General features: G+C 44.5%; 2 protein-coding genes across 3 annotated transcripts in view; both read left to right on the top strand.

Annotated features, from left to right (window-relative positions):
- Positions 1 to 1,781, top strand: part of CCDC6 (coiled-coil domain containing 6) — a 91,604-nt gene extending 89,823 nt beyond the window's left edge. Inside the window, exon 10 of the mRNA XM_048506868.1 lies at positions 1,726 to 1,781. Within this exon, the coding sequence (XP_048362825.1) occupies positions 1,726 to 1,781 (56 nt within the window). The remainder of the gene's footprint in view (positions 1 to 1,725) is intronic.
- The window catches only part of SLC16A9 (solute carrier family 16 member 9), a 33,939-nt gene continuing 15,065 nt past the window's right edge, over positions 851 to 19,724 (top strand). For both annotated transcript variants that reach the window (XM_048507067.1, XM_048507066.1), the window contains exons 1-4: positions 851 to 1,080; positions 3,570 to 3,674; positions 11,157 to 11,222; positions 14,315 to 14,540. In XM_048507067.1, coding sequence (XP_048363024.1) covers positions 14,345 to 14,540 — 196 coding nt within the window. In that variant the 5' untranslated portion in view covers positions 851 to 1,080; positions 3,570 to 3,674; positions 11,157 to 11,222; positions 14,315 to 14,344. The remainder of the gene's footprint in view (positions 1,081 to 3,569; positions 3,675 to 11,156; positions 11,223 to 14,314; positions 14,541 to 19,724) is intronic.

Below are 19,724 nucleotides of genomic sequence, written 5' to 3'. Positions count from 1 at the left end.
AACATAAAATGTAAAATCATAAAATAAAATAAAATAAAATGTAAAATAAAATGAAATGAAATGCCAGCACAGGCTATAGTCATACAGTCATAAGTGGGAGGAGATGGGTAATAGGAATGATGAAAAAAGTAGTGCAGTAATTATATAATAAATATATAATAAATAGTTTGACATTATCGAGGGAATTATTTGTTTAGCAGAGTGATGGCATTCGGGAAAAAAACTGCTCTTATGTCTAGTTGTCTTGGTGTGCAGTGCTCTGTAGCGACGTTTAGAGGGTAAGAGTTGAAACAGTTTATGTCCAGGATGCGAGGGGTCAGTAAATATTTTCACAGCCCTTTTTTTGACCCGTGCAGTATACAGTGTACAGTGTACAGTGATGGTGTGTCCCTTGCAGTTTCTCCCAACTCTTACGATTCTGCTGTTGCAACAACCACTGGCATTGCCAGCATAGACACAGTCACAAACGTTTGCTGCTGCAGCACCACGGCTCCCGCCCAGTATCCCCTGTGCAGCTTAAGGACGAGCTGAGGGGCAGCAGGGCGGGCGGTTTGCAAGCAAGAAGTCCTCGGAGAGGGCCGCTTTGGAGGCTGCTCGGTCTGCAGCAACTACCACCCGCCGACGGTCCCTTGCGAGGCCCACCTGTCTAATTTATCTCCCAGAAAGCAAGGCCGACGAGCGCCCCAGGCCTCCCCGGCCAGTCTGGGCCGGACTAAGACGTTCAACGACCGGCCCGTCTGTCAAAAAAGCCGCTCCTCGAGGCTCTTTAGCGGCAGCCGGAGGACTGAGGGGCGCTCGAGCCTCAGCAACGCCTCCTCCTCCTCCTCGCCATAAAAACACACACACACGCGCCGAGTTGCAACCGGTTTGTACCGGCCGCTGCCTCTCGCTCTCTCTCTCGGCACTACAACGCGGTGTAGCCGCCTCCTCTGTAGAGGAAACCCGGCGGGGAGAGCCGGGCGCTCGCGGGCTCTGTCAGCGGTTGCAAAACAAGGGCCCTCTCCGGGGGGGATTCCCCTCACGGAGAACGCCGCCGCCGCCGCCGCCTTGCCCCGGGGTGGGGGGCCCTTCCTGCAGCAGGTAAACGGGCAGGGGGGGAGGAGGTGGGCATGCTGGGGGACCCGTTTGAGGCGTCTCGATGAAGTTCCTGTCAAGCATCCAAAACTGGTGGGGGGAGACGCACGGATGCAAACCTCCCCCCTCCGTGTTAAGGTCTAAAGTGCAGGGAAGGATGAGCTGCAAGTGCTGAGCCAGGCTGCAGCCGGGAGTTTGCAGTGGTGCGGCGGGGACCGGGCTTTGCACGGCTGGCCTCGGCTCTCGTTCTTCTCCTTCGGTCGGTTCCAAAGGGGGCAAGTGGGTTGGAGGGAGCAATCCTATGCACAAATCCGCGGGCTTAACCTGGAGTCACTGGCTGGGATTGCACTGTCAGTAACCTTGCAATCTGCTGGCTCCACGCTGCTGCCAAGATCGCTTAAAGCGGGATTGCTCCACTTGTTAATAACTATTTTTTGGGGGGGCAAGGGTGCATGGAGAGCAACGAAAGGTCAAGGATGTTGTTAAAATGCTGTTTGGGTGTGTAGTTGTCAGTCTAGGGCTGGAGGCTGATAGTTCATCTCTTGCTGATCTCTCTTCTTCCCTCACTTTTATAGCTCTCTGTCTTGTCAAACTTCTGACTGTACTTCAGATATTCCTTTTGCTGTCTGGTGTAAATCTCTGTACTTGCAGATGACAGTGATCTGCTGATGAACAACAAAATGCCGATAAACAGTCCTCTAAAGTAAAAGAGTGTGGGGTTTGCATGTGCTTCTAAGATGCCGGGACGCTGCAAGTTTTTAGGGTCTCCTGTTTCGTCTTCTTTTTCGCCTCCTATCTTGAAAGGATGCTCAACATCTGTCAACATGCTGTGCTTGCTGGGTTGTTTTCTGCCCCGAGTGTGCAGAAATCCTTCCCTTGTCTGTGGATAGTGTCTGCTGTTTTACCCTGCTGATAGGCATGCACTTGTTTTTAGAGGAAGCAAATTGGAGGAGTGCAAGGGATTGTACAGAGGAAGGGGTTAGGAGGACTTCCTCCTCTAAGTAGCAGCTGGTGTGAATCTTCTAGGCTCAGACGGGAAGAGCTGTTTCTTGCTTACCTGTTCCTGAATCTCAGCTGCCTTGAGATCTAGCCAGATTGTCTTGACTGCTAAGGTTGGGGTCTCAGTGAGCAGCAAGCTGCTCAGCTAGTTTCAGAACCTGAGTGGTATTGCACAGAAGGGATTATTCCCTCCCCCCTCTTTGTGCTGTGTGAGAGACTGGGGTAGCAAGTCTCACAACAAGTATCCTACATCCTTAGTTTCATCCAGAGTGGATACTGTAACCTCTTCAAGACTTGAGTATACTAATTTTCCCTGTGAACTGACTCTCCATCTTTCAAGAGCACTGAGCGTACTCAGTTTTTGGGAGACCGTTTCACCCTCTTTTAAAAGTTTACAAATGAATTGGCTGTTGTGGGGTTTCCAGACTGGATGGCCGTGGTCTTAATGCTTCGCCTGCATGTTCAGATTCCAGCCATAGAGGAGGGCGAAAAGTTAGGAGCAAAAACTACCAGAACACAGCCATGCATCCGGAATCACAGTTGGAAGAGACCACAAGGGCCTTCAAGTCCGACCTCCTGCCATGCAGGAACACACAATCAAAGCACTCCTGATAGATGACCATCCAGCCTGTTTAAAAACCTCCAAAGAAGGAGACTCCACCACACTCCGAGGCAGATGATTTTAGCTGTGAAAAACTTCAGCAGGACATTACAAATGTATATTTTTCTGTAATACTTTGGAAATTCCTCAAACATGCAGAAACTTCTGTTTATAGGCAGCTGTCATTCACCTCATAGGTAATTGACAGTCAGCCATATAGTTTACTATTAGAGGGAATAACAATAGAATGTTTGCCCAAAATCCATTTGTATTATCTTTTTGCTTTGGGACATGATTGTTGTCTTCTTGGTGGAGGAATGCGAACGGCAGTGACTCTCAAGTTTCCGATCTTGACCAGATTGCAGAATCTCAGTCTCTGTCCAGAAAAACTTCTAACTTCTTGGTCACACTTCTGGGCTTACAAAAATAAGCTATGAGAATGTTGTAAGCAGTTCTTTTATTTCAAGATAGTGCAATGTCCCTTGAATAGATGCAACCACACAGCCACATCCCACCTCTTATCTTCGTAAATTTAATTCTGGAAAAGCTACGCCATGAACTTTATCATTCCGGCATGAGGATGTGACTGTTCACAAGCTTATCTTTAGCTCACCTCAAGATAGTTTGTGAGTTAAAGTGTTTATGTATGTCTAGGTCTGAAGTGCATATTTCATGTGACATCTTGCAGTACAGCTTGTACCTTTTGCACCTCAACATATTTTTTAAAAAAACCGGATTACGTAATGACCAGTTAGTTACGTTTTAGTTTTTGCTTCAGCTCAGTGTTGAGGTTCTGCCTACACGGTATGTTCTGTGGAAGAAATGCTTTCCCCCCTGGAGGCAAACTTCATTTTCTGTGCGATAGTCTCACTGTTTTGTTGTTGTTGTTGTTCAGTTGCAGACTAAGTAAAGAGGAAGTGTTCGGCCTTAGCAGGAAGATATGTCAGGCGCTGGTCTGCTGATGTTAGCCTTTTTCGAGGGCATGCTGTGAAAATGTATGGTAAGTTGCACTACTTTTTGCTTAATTGCCAATGGTATCCAAACCTGTATCTCGCTCCTTCTCAAAATGGTGTGCTGTTTTATCCTTACAAAACCTCAAAATGGTGTGCCGTTTTATCCTTACAAAAGCTCTGCCGGAATAGTTTATGCTGAGGATAATACCTTTCTCGTGGCTGTCAAAAGAGCTGTCCAAAGAGCTTCCTGAGTGGACATTTGAATGCAGTTCTCTTGAAACCAACCCCAATTCTGCTGTTTCAGAATTCTGGAATAGAAAGCAGAATTCTGCTGTTTCATGAGTAGCAGTGAGACCACGGTCCCCGGTGACCTCAGTCCAGTTTCTTGGGCACCCCCTCATGCCCACTGGCTGCAGAGATTATTGCAAAGAATGCTGGGACAGGTGGGCCTTGGTGTTATCCAAACAAATGCTAAAGTTCTGAAGTACATAATTGCAGTAATGCCTTAACTGTTAAGTCGGTCCTGAACATACACGTTTGCTGTGTAAATTTAAAACAATTTTAAATTTGTTTGTTTTAATTTAATTGAAAACAAATTTAAAACAAGTTTAAATTTAGCAGACGACAGGGATTGTTGTTAACAGAGAAAAGCAAAGCAAGATTAAATCACCACTCTGAGCCCCACTCATTGCGTGAGAGCGTTTATAAATTGAATAATTAAATAAAGAAAAAGAAATGTATTCCCTCGTGTGCTAAATAGCACTTTTCACACATGCTATTTTACAGTGTGTTCACATGGTAATAGAAGTGCCTTAAAAATACTAAGTAGGAAGGATCATTCACTACTGCTTGAGCTGGTCAAATCTCAGAAGCTAAGCAGGTTAAGTCCTGGTTAGTACTTGGATGGGAGACCACCGAGGAAGTCCAGGATTGCTATGAAGAGGCAGGCAATGGCAAATCACCTTGGAATACCTCTTGCCTTGAAAACACTGCAGGGTTGCTGTAAATTTGTGTGACTCCACAGAACTTTGCACATTTTATCAATGCTTTATCGAGGCAATTAAAAAAAAATCTAAGATGAGTCCAACTTTCTGTCTCACACAGTTGACCATAAATAGGGCTTAGAGTCCAAGGCTTTCTCTCATGTTTCCCTCTGGCATTGATATTCAGAGGTGGAAGTCTCCTTTAGTCCTACTAGCTTATCATTATTTTTTAATTTATTTTATTTATTATTTCAATTTCTATACCGCCCAATCCCCGAAGGGCTAGCCATTCATGGACCTGTCATCCATGAATTTATCAAAGCCCCTTTGATAAAGGGGGATAAACTTAAAGTTGTGTACGTGTGTGGCCAATGCTACATCTTGTGGTAGCGAATTCCACATTGTAAATCACTTACTGAGTAAAGAAGTGCTCCCTTTTGTCCATTGTGAGTCTATTCCTCATTAACTTCATTGGGTGACATTAAGTTCTAGCATTGTGTGAGACAGAGAAAAAGTTCAGTCTAAGGTGTCCTTGGCTGAAGCAGTTGTTTGATGCTGAGTATGATTCTCATTACTATGCCAGTATGGTATAAGAATGGTGGACTCAGATCTAGCTAACTGGGTTTGATTCCCTACTACTCCACATGAAGCCTACCGTGTGACCTTGGGCCAGTCACAGTTCTTTCAGAGCTCTCCCAGCTCCACCTACCTCACAAGGTGCCTGTTAGGGAAGATGATTGTAAACCGCTTTGAGGCTCCTTAAGGTAGAGAAAAGCAAGGTATAAAAAACCAACTTTTTTTCTTCTTTGTTTACCCGGTGTTGCTTATTATTATGCTATAAAAATTTCATAGTGCTACTCTTTTTCTCCTGTTTTCTGCCAATGTGATAAAAAGTGTGCCAGTGCTTTATGTTGCAAAATGTACCTTTATGCCTTTATGTGGCACAGGGCAAAAACCACTGTGACTGGAAATTGCCGAGGACAAGGAGAATGTTTGCAAAACTAATGTTATATTTCCCTGTAAAAAGAATTGAAATATCAACCATTAGTTCCTTTTACATCAGGAATGTCATAGAATTGCAAGCTGCAGAAGCTCTCTCTTCCAAGGTGTTAGGCAACATATATTAAATCTCTTAATTACAGAGAAAATGAATGTAATCTGGTGTCAAGGCAATCTAAATATGTGCAGTCATGCTGAACTGGTTTGGGGTTAGTAAAGCAATGAGTCGTTTTAATTTGTATATCAAATCAAAGGAAGGAAGACTTCTTTCCCTAGGGGAAAGGTGTTAACAGAGCTGCAGTATAAAATGCTTAACATCAGTTCCTTGAAAAGCAGAACCTAGATAGCAGAACTCTCAGGCCTAATAAGAGACAAGATTTGGATGGTGGTATGTAAGATGACAGCTTTCTGATTTTGGTCTTTGTAACTAAAACCTCTGCTTGCAGATTGATTTAAGGGTTCATTTGGAATGTTTCTTGGTTTGTAGACTAGCAACCTCCCCTTGGAGTATATTTCTTCACTAAATGGGGCATGGCTTCTATGTGTCAACTTCCTTAAGGAGATGTTTGATAGTCATAATTCAGTGATAAACTTTGTGTGGTTGCCTCAAGTGTTAGTGTTATGAAGCTGTAGTTTTGGAATTAATAGAGCATATTATCTACAATCAACTTGCATATTAATGTCAGAAGGATATTAGTCTGTGGCAGCTGAAACAACAGGGATGTTTGTGGCACCTTGAAGACTACATTTTGGGGAGGAATCTAAGGCCCCTTCCGCACACGCAAAATAATGCATTTTCAAACCACTTTCACAACTGTTTGCAAATGGATTTTGCCATTCCGCACAGCTTCAAAGAGCATTGAAAGCAGTTTGAAAGTGCAGTATCCTGCATGTGTGGAATGAGCCTAAAATTGCTGATGTTTTGTACGCCAGAGGCTATGTCACCAGATGTAAAGCAAATGTTCAGTGTTTTCACTGGGGTCTAGGCTGACCACTACTAAATATCTGTTTGCAGATTTGGTAGCCTTAAAAGTTGTTTTCAAGCAATGGGTATGACCAGTTTTGGTCCAAGCTGGTTGTTACAAACATTGCCAAATGGTTACTATGCTTGATGCATGAACTCTACAGCAGTTTATCATCTAAAATATCAGGGTGTAGCGCTGGATCCTTAAATGAGGAAATTACAGTTCTCAGAGGAGTAAAACAGGAATGTGTTCTGGCTCCATTGCTTTTCAGTTTATACCTCAGCAATAGAGTAGCAAGATTATCTTGTCCAGAGCTGTTTCCACCCTCCTTTGATCAATAGAAAAGATCTATTCTCCTATATGCTGATGACATGATTCTATTATCTGTTACTCAGTTTGGCCTCATAAGGATGTTCGTAGGCTTTTGCCTCGTCTGCAAAGAAAATAATTATGTACTCACGAAGACTAAAATGATGGGTTTTGGAGAGAAGGTTCTTTAAATTCTGGGAACACACCAATAATAGCCCCAATAAACCAGGGTAATAGATTCAAGTTCCTCAGGTAACCGGAAACCCTGAGGACCATCAAGTGATAACAAAGGTTGCAGTCTCAAGGACAACTGGGCAGTTCTTGAGTTCTGTTGTTCAAAAGGCGGTATCCTGATAGGTCCCACCTTGAAACTGTTCCAAATTAAAAATTTTGCACAATGTCTGTGTGGGGTTGAGATTTGGAACTGGGATAACCGCTAAGTCATGAGTTTGGAGATAGTATCAAACGGCTTTTTTAACAGATAATTTTGACACTGCCTCAGGGTATACCAGGTGCCTCATGGCGGGCGGAAGTTGGTTGCCCTTTGTCAGAACTTGTGCCGGTGTTGCCTTAATACGCTGCTGAGGAATTCTGCAACTAGTTGCCAGTCAAGATGGCAGTTACGGAAGGATACCCCCTAGGTCAATGGTTATGCTAGGATTTTTTGTTACTGTCAAATATCTGTTGACTCCCAGAGTCTGTCTTTGGATGATCATAACACTCATGACCAGATGTTTAATGTAGATGTTGTTGATGACAGGTGAATTACCATCAACTCCAGGTTCTTTCCTTGGATTAAATTGATCAAACAGGACCACAACAGAGCTTTGGATGTCCAGCTGTACCTTCCATGAATTTAGAAAGCCTTTACTGTCATCTGATTTTGAACAATGCCAACTACTGTTAGCCAGCTACCATTTGGGAAACCTGGAACTTGATGTCCTGCTGTCTTTACTCAGGTCCCGGGTCGAAATTTCTTGCAGCTATTATAGCCAGGCTTGCTTCAGGCTCAGTGGTGGATAATGTAATCTGTCTTCTTCCTGATGCTGACCAGCACTTCAGTGATGTCTTTATGCCCTGGCTGCTAAGAAAATTCACACAACATTTTTGATCGATATTTATTGAACGTGCTGCTATTGATGTTGCTTTGACCCTGGAAATTTTAACATTGGTTTCTTGGCTAGTCTGAGTAGTCCATCGTAGCCTGAGCTTGTCAGAGTTTGGGAACAAAGCAGTTAGCCACATTTAGTATTTGGATTGAAACTACCCTGTTTCCCCGAATATAAGACATCCCCAAAAAATAAGACATAGTAGAGGTTTTGCAGAAGTGCGAAATATATAAGGCATCCCCCGAAAGTAAGACATAGCAAAGTTTTTGTTTGTTTGTTTTATTTAAAGCTTTTATTTCAACTTGAAATTATACATAGAAAAGTATGGTTACATAATTCTGCATCTCGTCATACATCTACAAAAACCTTTGCACAATCATGCAGCATTTTATCAGTTACTGCCGTTAATATAACATAATTAAAAAGTAAGAACTTCCTCTGTATCCACCGAGAGTCCAAAAAAAAACAAAAAAAGAAGAGAACAGTTCCACAGTTTCATAGATCTATTCTCTCTAACGATAATAAACTAGTGTACATTTTTGAACCATTTTACAAATCAAAGTGCCTCTACTACTATACTATCTAAAAACCTAACATAGCGAAGTTTTTGTTTGGAAGCATGCCCGACGAACAGAACACAGAAAAATAAGACATCCCCTGAAAATAAGACATAGCGCATCTTTGGGAGCAAAAATTAATATAAGACACTGTCTGATATTCGGGGAAACACGGTACCAGGGAAGACTGCTGTGCTTATCTCTTCCCCAGAATGCCCTTTGGATAGGGTGGCTGTGAGTCAGTTGTGACTCAAAGGCACACTCTTCTTAAATTTGATTGTGCTTTGATTGTTCTTTTACTTATCATGGCTTGGGCAGTTGTTTTTCTTGCACTGGAATGGCCTTTGGCTTTGGCTTTATAAAATACATGTGTATTTACCTATGCACGTTTATTTTGGAATAAATTGAGTTAATCCGTGGGACCTCCCATCTGAATAACCATGTCAGTAAGAGTTTGTATCCCAACTAACTTTCATTGATCGAGTCCAAAAGGACCAAATGTGTTTGTGACTGACAGACTGTAAAAAGCAGAGAATAAATAAATGAGGTACATTTTAGGTGGGGAAATAATTAAAACAAGACTATACATGGAAAATAGAAATTCTACCATTACTTTGTGATATTATTATTAAAGAGAGCGTTTATATTTTTCTGCAGATGTTAGTTGATAATTGGACAGTTAAAATATATGTCTATGTGTGTGTGTATATCTATAGATATAGATATATATGTCATGTTTGGTCCATTTTTGAAAACCCCTTATTTATAACCTTTGTAATGGCACCTCTCTATAATGTTCTGAAATTACCTGAATTCTGCTGCCTCCTTTACTTCCTTATTGTTCCATAATGATTTTTGCAGCTACCAAAGGTCTTGCCTTACACCTCTTAATTTAATCCATAGAACAGGATGGCTTAGTCATATTTGGTCAAATGACAAAATGACAATGCGTAGGGGTGATTGTGTGGTTTAAGGGGATCCTTTATTCTGAATATAAAACAGCCATTTTTCCTTAAACATAAATATAGTTCATTAAGAAGTACACAAACCTTAATAGGTTTCAGTGTGATTCGAAAATGTAATGGTTTCCTTTATGCTACTAGCTTCTTGATTACAAGATAGGTGCAAGCTGTTTTTCATAAAGCAGCTTAAAAAAAGAACACCTTAGTCATGAGCATGGGTATGAAGACTGTTTTGATCTTATACCTAAAAGACAATATTGTCATTGTATTGTTGAAGGCTTTCACAGCCGGAATCAGTGGCATACTTGCCACAGGGACATCCAGGGACAAACACCGCAGGCACCCCTGTGGGAGTCACGTGGAGGGGCAGAAAAATCGCCCCCACGCTTCTGGGAAGGAGGAGGGGTGTGGCTGGGCCTTGGCTCAACGTAGGGGGTGTGGGAGTATGGGGAGTGGGGGGCAGGGTGGGGGGCATTGGGGGTGGGGTGCCACAGTGGAGGGTGTCCTTTGTGTCATTTTGCCTCAGGCGCCATTTCCCCCTGTGCAGTGGTGGGATCCAAAAATTTTAGTAACAGGTTTCCCATGGTGGTGGGATTCAAACTGTGGCGTAGCGCCAATGGGGCTGGGCGGGGCACGACAAGGGGCGTGGCCGGGCATTCCGGGGGTGGGGCATTCCTGGGCGCGGTTGTGGCAAGGACGCAGCCGCTGCACTGGTCCTTGGGCGGGAAACGAATGCATGCAGGCGCAGGCTGCCACGCACGCCGGTGCACCTCCTGCTAGACTGCTTCAAGTTCTGCGCGCTACTGCTGAGAGGAGTGGCATAACAAAGGCAAAAATCACATGGCAAAATCACCAATTAGTAACCCCCCTCTCGACACACACAAATAATTAGTAACCTACTCTCAGGAACCTGTGAGAACCTGCTGGATCCCACCTCTGCCTCTGTGCCACTGTGCAAAATAATGCACTTTCAACCCACTTTCAATGCACTTTGCAGCTGTGCAGAATAGCAAAACCCACTTGCCAGTGTTTGAGAAATGACTTTATAATCAGTTACTGTATTGGCTGTTCAAATATAGGGCACAATCCAGCCATAATTAGGTACTTTTAAGCCCCATTGACTTCAGCAGCAGAGAGAAACCCACTTTTAACTAGATTTGAATCTAGCATCACCTTAGAGACCAACCAGTTTTTCAGGATGTGAGCTTTTGAGAGAGAGAGATTCATTTATCAGATACAAGCACCGAGCTAAAGGACTAAGACTATAGTATGGTCGATGAAAGCAATGGCATTTGAAACTGTAAGGGTAAAATGATCCTACATTTTGTGGATAAATTATCAGCCATAAATCAAAAGCAGAGGCAGTTGGTTGGAAATCTGTAAATCATCCCAGGGTACTGAATACCAGAATGCTTATGTTTATTGCCCTCACAGTTTTGACTTTCCTTGAATCCAAGGCTGTGGTCAAGTTTTTGAGTGATGGTGGGTGTTTTCAACTGTTTTTGGTCTCTCTGATTAGATTAGTAGCTTTTGAAATCTCTATACAACAATATTTCCTGCATCGCAATAGCAGACGTCTATATACTTTTCCGTGTGGTGTTTCCATTGAGTTGCTTTGACTCAGAAACCTGATCTCTCTTTCCAGGTTGAGTTGCCAGATTCACCAGCAGTAACATGTTCTAGAAGCCTGAATGACTTGAGACCATCTTCTGTAAGTACTGCATGTTATTAATTTAAGTACGTTGCATTCTTACATTATTTATATGAAAAGGTTTTCTTTTTCTTCCTTACTGTATTTTTTCAAATGTGAAAGGCATTCTGCTGTTAGTAGACCTATTTTTTCCACCTTGTGGTATGCCTGTTGCAGTTCTGTTTTACTACAGAAATAAATAACCACTGCAAGAAATGTTTGGTTTTTAAGTTTGAATCTCCGTCTTTTTCAAACTTTGGGTTTAGCGGGTTGGACTTTTGAACTGAGAATGCAGGAGGACTTCCGGATCCAGTTATTCCCCTGCTTTCCCCGAGCAGCTTCTCGCAATTGCCAAAAAGCTGATTCCGTAACTATGGGAGCCCCAGAAATAAAATGTCTTCAGGGAGCGCAGAATTCAGTGAAGTGGAAGAATTGGGAAAAAAGAATACCTTCCTTTTTCATCAGCTGAACTCTGTTGGCAGAAGAGGAACACAAATGATTTTGCTTACTAATTCCATGCTCCTTGCTGTGATCCCCCCCCTCCCCCATGCCCTATGGCATTTTTTTCCTCAACTGATAGCATTTGTGGGGGCACAAGAATGTTCTGGAGGAAGGCCGGAGGAACTGCAAGCCTGTTTGTGCTATCCTACCTATGGATTCTAGATCAAATCAAGCGTGAACTGTCCCTAGAAGCTAAAATGGTTAAATTGAGACTATTAGTCACGTTTTCAGAAGTTAAGAGTCATTGGAAAAGACAACAATGCTAGGAAAAGTTGAAGACAGCAGGAAGAGAAGAAGAGCCACCATGAGATGGATTACCTTTATAAAGGAAGCCATGGCCCTCAGTTTGCAAGATCTGATCAATGCTTTTAATATTAGGACGTTTTGGAGGACCTTGATTCATAGGGTCGCCAAGGGTCAGATACAATAACAGTGTTTTTGTTGATGATAATATAACTCAGTAACTGCTGGGCCAATTCCTCTGAAAATTCCCAGCCACTATAGTCAGCCAGGTGAGAGTGTTTTTAGATGTTCACATACCTGAAATTTCACACCTGGCCCAGGTAAAACGCCTTTTTCCTGGCACTCCATGGTGAAGGACATGTAGCTGCCTGTGTATAACTGTCACCCTTAGAATGTTCATGCTGCTTAGAATGTTCACTCAGATGGCCAGATATGAGCAGTGAAAACAGTACATAGGCAGTAACTCGAGTGGAAGTGAAACACATACACACATATACACACGAGGAAGAGGGAGAGAGAGAGAGAGAGGGAGGGGTGGCATGCAAGGGAAGAGAGGGAGGGAGAGGAAAGGGACGGAGGGGGAGGCATGCAAGGGAAGAGAAGTGAGAGAGGGGAGACAGGGAGGGGTGGCATGCAAGGGAGGGGAGGCAGGGGGCCCAGCATCTTGATATGACCCACCCACCCTAGTGGAGGGAAAGGGAAGAGAGGGAGAGGGGTGGCATGCAAGGGAACAGAAGTGAGGGAGGGAAGAGAGTGAGGGGTGACATGCAAGGGACGGGAGGGAGGGGCCAGGCACCCTAGATTCCCTGAATACTGCGTTTACAGTTAAGAAAACCAGGCACGCATTACTCAAGAGTAGGTACAGCAACTGTGACATACTTTGAATGGCTGCGTCGCGCCCCTCAGAGGATTTCCTCAGGAGCGACACCCATAGCCACCAACCAAACTTACTCCCAGGTAAAGGATCATGACCAGCCAGCCTAGATGTGTGGGAGGGGTGCCTTTCCATCCCCCCCTCCCAAGGAATGCGGGCACACACATCAGTGACATGGCACAGTATCAGTGACATCGCACAGTTGTTTAACTTACCCGGGATGGAGAAATGATCTGTTGGCTCCAAACCCAGAGTTAAACCCATGCAAGCGCTCAGCAATCTGGCATCACCACTGGTGAAGTCGAGATGGCCTGTAAAACTGCTTTAGGGCATGTGCGGGGAAACCTGTGATCTTCCTGAGCATATGCTAAATGGGGTTGGGGAAGTTTTAAGAGGCAGTTTGCACATGTATAGTTTCTATTGAAGGACACGCTGCTTTCTAGAGTGATTTTCAGAGGTACCCAAAGATAGAAAAATACCTTATTCCTCTATAGAGCTGTCTGTGCTCTGGAATCCAGCTGGATGCTGGAAACGACATCTAAATAGAAAAGCACGTTGTATGTCCTCACCATCACACATAACTTTTTCACCGGTCTTTGAGTAATTGCCTCAACTTTGCAAAGTAATCCCTTGACTGGAAAAAGTGATGTGATCTTTTAAAGTTGTTCTGTAAGGTTCCCGACGAATTGCTTTTGAACTGAGTAGGTACACGAATCACATTGTAGTAGAGTAGTAGTAGAGTAGAATTGCAGAATAGAATATTGTACTTGATCTAGAGGTCTGTAGGGGGCACAACGTGCCTGTAGCTTTCTGTAGAGGGGGGAGGGCAGCCCAGCACGATATGGAGGGTGAACTACTTCTGTTCAAATGTGTGAGCTGCGAGAGCATCACAAAGCTCTCCTGTCTTTGCAAGGCATTTCTGGATAGGGATGCATACCCTGGAGGTAGGAGAAGGGGGAGCAGGGTTGCAGTGAGTGTCCATAGAGGGGACAAGTGCTTTCATACCAAAGGCTGCCATTAGATGCCCATTCCAGATGGGTAGCCGTGTTAATCTGTAGTCACAACATAAGGTGGAAGTACAGAGGCACTTTAGAGACTAACAAAATCTGTTCCATCCTCGCCGTCTGTGAGTCAGAACTCGCTTCATCAGGTGCAGTGGTGGATGGCATTTGGCAGCGTATTAGAGAAATCACTGGTGAAACCCTCTCAGTGCCAGCAGTGCTAGCCTTGCCAGTTTCTAACAGTGCCGTCAGCAAGGTGGCCCTAGTTTAAGTGCATTAATTTTAATGGATTTAACACAGCCCTGGAAGCGATGTTTATAGTCTGGGCAGGTTGACACTGTAGGAAGTCTACCCTGGCCCTGTGCAGCTGTGCCAACCGGCTTTCTGAACGTGTGGCTTGAGGATTTTAAATTCAGTTGAACTCTACATGCCTGTTCAACTCTGTTTCCTTATGTGCGTGTGCTTTCTTTCTTTCTTTCTTTTTTTAAACACAGACCTTTGAGCTCTTGAACTGATCCTGGAGAATGGTGTTCGAGAAGTCACCAGACGGCGGCTGGGGCTGGGTTATAGTCCTCGCCTCCTTCTTCACTCAGTTCTTGTGCTACGGATCTCCGTTAGCTGTTGGAGTTTTATATTTAGAATGGCTGGACATTTTTGGAGAAGGGAAAGGAAAGACTGCATGGGTCGGATCCCTTGCAAGTGGTGTCGGTTTACTTGCAAGTAAGTATCTTTTTAAAAGCTCATAATCAAATTTTCAGTGTTTGCCTATGAAACTCTTTTCCAGATACCATTTCTACCATGAGCAGATTCAAGTTTTTTTTTAAATGGGGAATATCCCTTGCATATTTTAGAATAAAGAAACAAAAAACATCCATGTGGGAACAGCTCGTATTGCTCTGCTGTGTCGTTTTCCTTACAGCACTACTGTTTTCAGGACAATCCATGTGGCATTTTCCTCTGTTGGTCCACTTTGCTATAATCTGTTTGGAATTATGGGAGACAAAGTGCTTTTGGAAGTGTAGATGGGAAGGTGAGCAGTTTTGAAAGTCCCGCCCACATTCGCACCTTTTTCCTTGCCCCGGTCCTCACGGAAACTTCCCACCCCAAGCTCATGAGATGACTTTTTTAAAAAGTTGGGAATTGTTACATCACTATAGTGTTGTTCCAGTCTGTAACCATAATATACTAATTCCTAGGCTTTATTTTTAAAGACAGTAACTCTGGCTCTTTTTGTTGCCGAGTTTTAAGGGGAAAGGTGCAAGCTATACATTTCCTCTTGTAACTGCACAACAGAAAGGGCTTGAGACTTGATTTTTAAAACAAAATGGGAACTAGCAGAACTTTTGTAGCATTATAATGATCTAGCAATTCCTGACCTCCCATCACCCTCTGGTAGTGCGGGGGGGCGGGGGGGGATGGTGGCTGCAGGGGACTAAGGCAAGGCAAGGTGAGGTAAACTGCTATGAGGATTCTGTGTCGCCACCATAAATGCTTCTGCTTTCTCAGTGGCAACGAGAACATTTGCTTAAGGAAGCAAGCATAAATCTGCTGCATCAAAGTAAATTACAGGGGTAGCCCCCATATCCTTAGCAAAGAATGTGGGATGGGGCACCCCCTTTGAGGGTCCATAACTTTGGACCCCTAAACCAAACTGCACCAAACTTGGGGGGTCCCATGAGGACAGTTTCCAGATGATACCCTGAAATTTTGGTGCCAATATATCCAAAAATGCGTCCCCTGCAGGAACATCCCAGACATTTGCCCAAGAACCTTTGTTCTGCATTGAGTTTTCTGTATTGCTGTCAATGGAGGTTGCAGGCTCGGGGGTGGCATTTCTGAAGGCACAGTCTCAAAACTTTCAGGGTCTCATCAGGAGACTGTCCTGATGAAATCCCCCAGGTTTGGTGCAGTTTGGTTCAGGAGGGCCAAAGTTATGGTCCCTCAAAACTGTAGCCCCCATCTCCTATTATCTCCCATTGGAAACAATGGGGGATGGGGCACCCCCTTTGGGAGTCCATAACTTTGGACCCCTTGAACCAAACCTCACCAAACTTGGGGAGTAGCATAAGGACAGTCTCCTGATGATATGCTGAAATTTTGGTGCTGGTATGTCTAAAATGCACCCCTGCAGGCACCAATGTCCTGGTGCAAAAAAAAGTTGGTCGTTTTGGAGTGGCCGCCCATGGGGGGGGGGGCATCCAACTCAGGTTTTGCCCAGGGCTACAGTTTGCCTCGTTATGCCCTTGACCTGGGTATAATTTAGAAGGGAAAGGATGCTTAGAGATAGAAAAGATGCTCATCTATAGAAAGTTTTGCAGATTCCTATTGCTTTATGATTGCAGTTCTTCCCACTCTTAGAGGTCAGCATATCACTAAGGTAACACTTGTTGATAAAAAGTAGTGCAGCAGGGTAGAGCGAAGAAACTTCAAGGACAAAGGAGATGGAATGATCACATCTCCTCCAACTTCTTGTCTACGGTGTGTATTAAAACCGAGTTCAAAGAGAGCATTGCTATGCTTTTCCTCCAGTATGTGGTAAAACAATAGTCACAGCATGAAGCATGTGTGGTAATGGAGGAATGTTGTTAAAGGTGATATAAAGGTCCAAAGGATGACATGGGTGCACAGAAAAGAAAAGGACAAAAAGAAACAGGACAAGAAAAATGCCTTTTCAATGGAGGGCTTGTAGCTAGTGAGAATTAAGAAGCCTCTGATCTGAAAACATCTATCCTTAATGTGCAGAAGCGATTAAACCCGGGATTGAGAATCTGATATAAATTACAATCTTCACTGGGGATTGTCAAGTATCGGGTGTACCGATTCCGTATGCTGCGCCCATGAATCACACGAGGTTGGAGAAAACACTTAGAGTGCTCCTCTGGGATCCAGACAGCAGACGGAGATGCGTGAGGCCTACATAAGAACTCAGTGTTCGAACATCTGATTGGGCAACAGTTCCTTCTCAAAGTCCCAGACACAACCTTTGTTACTTCAGCAGCTCTAGTTCCCACGTGGCCAATTTGATGTGATGTGCAGCCAGCAGTGTGGAAAACTGCTGTTGGGATGCAGCCTAAGAGAAGATTCTGAGCATATGAATAGTGGTGGTGTCTGTTTGCCACAGTGATGAAGACCGGCCAGCCCTGAAATATTTATTGCCAATGTATTGTCGAAGGCTTTCACGGCCGGAATCACTGATTACAAACACTGGCAATAAATAAGGTGCTGTGTGGTTTCCGGGCTGTATGGCTGTGTTCTAGCAGCATTCTCTCCTGACGTTTCGCCTGCATCTGTGGGCAGATCCTCTGAAGATCCTCTGAAGGCAGAGGATCTGTGGGCATCTCCCAACAGAGGATCTGTGGGCAGATCCTCTGAAGATGCCAGCCACAGATGCAGGCGAAACGTCAGGAGAGAATGCTGCTAGAACACGGCCATACATCCTGGAAACCATGCAGCACCTCATTTATCGCCAGTGTTTGTAAAGAAAAGAGATTTTCTTTGCAAAGAGTCTTTGTAAATAACTTGGTGAATCTCAAAGAGCAGGTCAAGTGGAAATTGTCATTGAGATTCAGAAAGAAGAGAGAGAAGAGTTATCCCTTGGCCCTCTCCATGGCAACTAAGACTCCAAGGAAGTTGGTCATTGACTGAAGGCAGGAAGATCTGTCACAAAACACCCAGATGAAATACTCAAGTATCAGTCTGTCTTTACAGGGTTTTCTGCTACCAAAGAAAGAGCAGCTGAGATTTACCTTGGCCACTGTTGCTGTCTGGGGGTGGGGCAGGGAGAGGGGCAGGCTCAGTGCCGGCATCCAGCCCAACATGGGGCTGGACTGCCCAGCTGCCGGCGCGAGTGAGTGACGTACCTGGAAGAGGTGGAGCCGTGGCCTTATATGGGCAGGCTGGGCCATCCCACACCTCTTCTCGCCTGAGGTCCGACGGCTTCTCTTCCCTCTCTTTGATAACTGGATGCTGGGTTATGGGCAGTAATGGGCCTTAATCTCCATTGCCTGCCGCAACAGAGGTTGGCATCTTGCGGCCCATATGTGTAATGTCTTACAGGCTCAATACATAGCAGGGGATGCACCTGCCATTAACTATGATGCAGGCTTTAGGAAAAACACACCCTATGATGAAACTGTGTGTTGGGACCTTATCCTTGACCAGGTTCGAATGGTCACCATTCACCCATACGCCAAGCCTCAGAATGACCCCTTAAAATATTGCTTTCCTATTAAAAGGGATGGGTCCAGGCTTGTCTGTTGGGAATTGAACCAAAGGAAGTTTCAGCGGCAGCAGTACAGATTTGAGCATGTTTGTGAATCATACTCTGGGCTCCGCCCCAGGTTTTCATGTGGGAAGGGAGGTAGCCAGCAGCCCTTTTGAGGAGCCCGAGCTGCCAACCTGGGGGGATAGGAGGGACGGGGGTCGGGCATCTCTGCCACCACTATCTCTTCTTCGTTCTCTAGCTGGGCCAGTCTTGGGGAAACTGGCTGCCACTCCTATCCAGCTTGGCTCTCTGGTGCCCCTGTTGCAGGCTTATCCTAACAGAGCAGCTGCAAAATACTTTCTAAAGGGCTTTAGGATCCCTTATGAAGGGGCCAGAGTAGCCTCAGACTGCGGCAACCTAAAATCTGCCTGGGACCTGCCCCATTTAGTTGCCTCCAAAATTGAGAAAGTTTGTGGGGCTGGCTGGGTTGCTTGTCCTTTTCCTAACCCCCCCCCCCCGGCGAATCTGAGGTGGTCCCCAATCTGGTGGTGGTCCGCAAGAAAGCTCCTGGAGAGTACTGCCTCATTCATCATCTATCCTACCCCAAGTGTTCCTCTTTTAATGATTCCATTGACCCTGACCTCTGCTCTGTGTGCTCTGCATTCCTGGACCATGCCGTGTCCATTATTTGCTCCTGCGTCTGCAGGGCCCTCCTGGCAAAGTATGGCCTTCTGCCCATCCATCTGGATAATTTCTGCCCATTAGGCTTTAAGTTCCAGGGTCTTTGGTACGTGGATAAAGCTATGCTCATCGGCTGCTCATCAGAGGTAGCCTTGGAATCTTCTCATGACTCCTTAGTAGAAGATCAGATACTTGCATTTCCTGCTAAAAACATCTGGCTTTGTAGAATGGCTCATCGGAGTGGCCACATTGCCCTAGCTGGATGTCAATATGAACCTACCCCACCAATTTAACTGGTATACTTGAATGCCCATACTTCAGCTGCACTCATGTTTCCTGTCAAGATTGGTTTAAACTTCTAGAAGGTTCCAAACATGGTTCTGGGCCAGTACTTGAAAACCACAGTTATAGGAAAGCAACTTGTTCTTTCAAAGCAGGAATCTAGGCTTTATGCAAGAGGGAAGAGAGCAGAAAAATAGAGGTGGTACACAGAAAGCATGGTAGGTGAGCCCCTAGTTACATCTCAGGGACGACAACCAAACCACTATAACAGTAGTTGCAGCCAAGGACAGAGCTCTGTTGTTTCATGCGGCACTTCCAAGTATTCCTGGTACTTTGTTTCTGCTGATCAATATTACTTTTGCTCTTCTCCTACCCTGGAGAACTTACATTTGAAAGAGCCTCATGACTTGAATTTTCAGAAGATTCTGTTTAGCACAGGATCTTAATGAGGGCAACTTCTTTGTAACATCCAAATGGAGTAGGTATGCTTCCAAACAAACTGAAGGATAGTTGTTATTGTCAGTTTAATTAAGTTTGTGACCTAGACTTTATTTCAAACATAAGTCTGTTGTTACAAGCAACAGGAATTCAGTTTTTGAGCAGCTATTTTGTAACGATCCTTCCTGTTTTACTTTAACAGTAAATGTAAGCAGAATCTTGAATATATTCTGCAGGGGGGGAAATTGCCTCAGAGAAAAAAATCCTAATCCCCACTGTTATAAAGTAAAGGGTTGTGA

Source organism: Sphaerodactylus townsendi, linkage group LG08, assembly GCF_021028975.2.
Source record: "Sphaerodactylus townsendi isolate TG3544 linkage group LG08, MPM_Stown_v2.3, whole genome shotgun sequence".
Lineage (NCBI taxonomy): Eukaryota > Metazoa > Chordata > Lepidosauria > Squamata > Sphaerodactylidae > Sphaerodactylus > Sphaerodactylus townsendi.
This window is presented reverse-complemented; position numbering and strand designations above follow the sequence as displayed.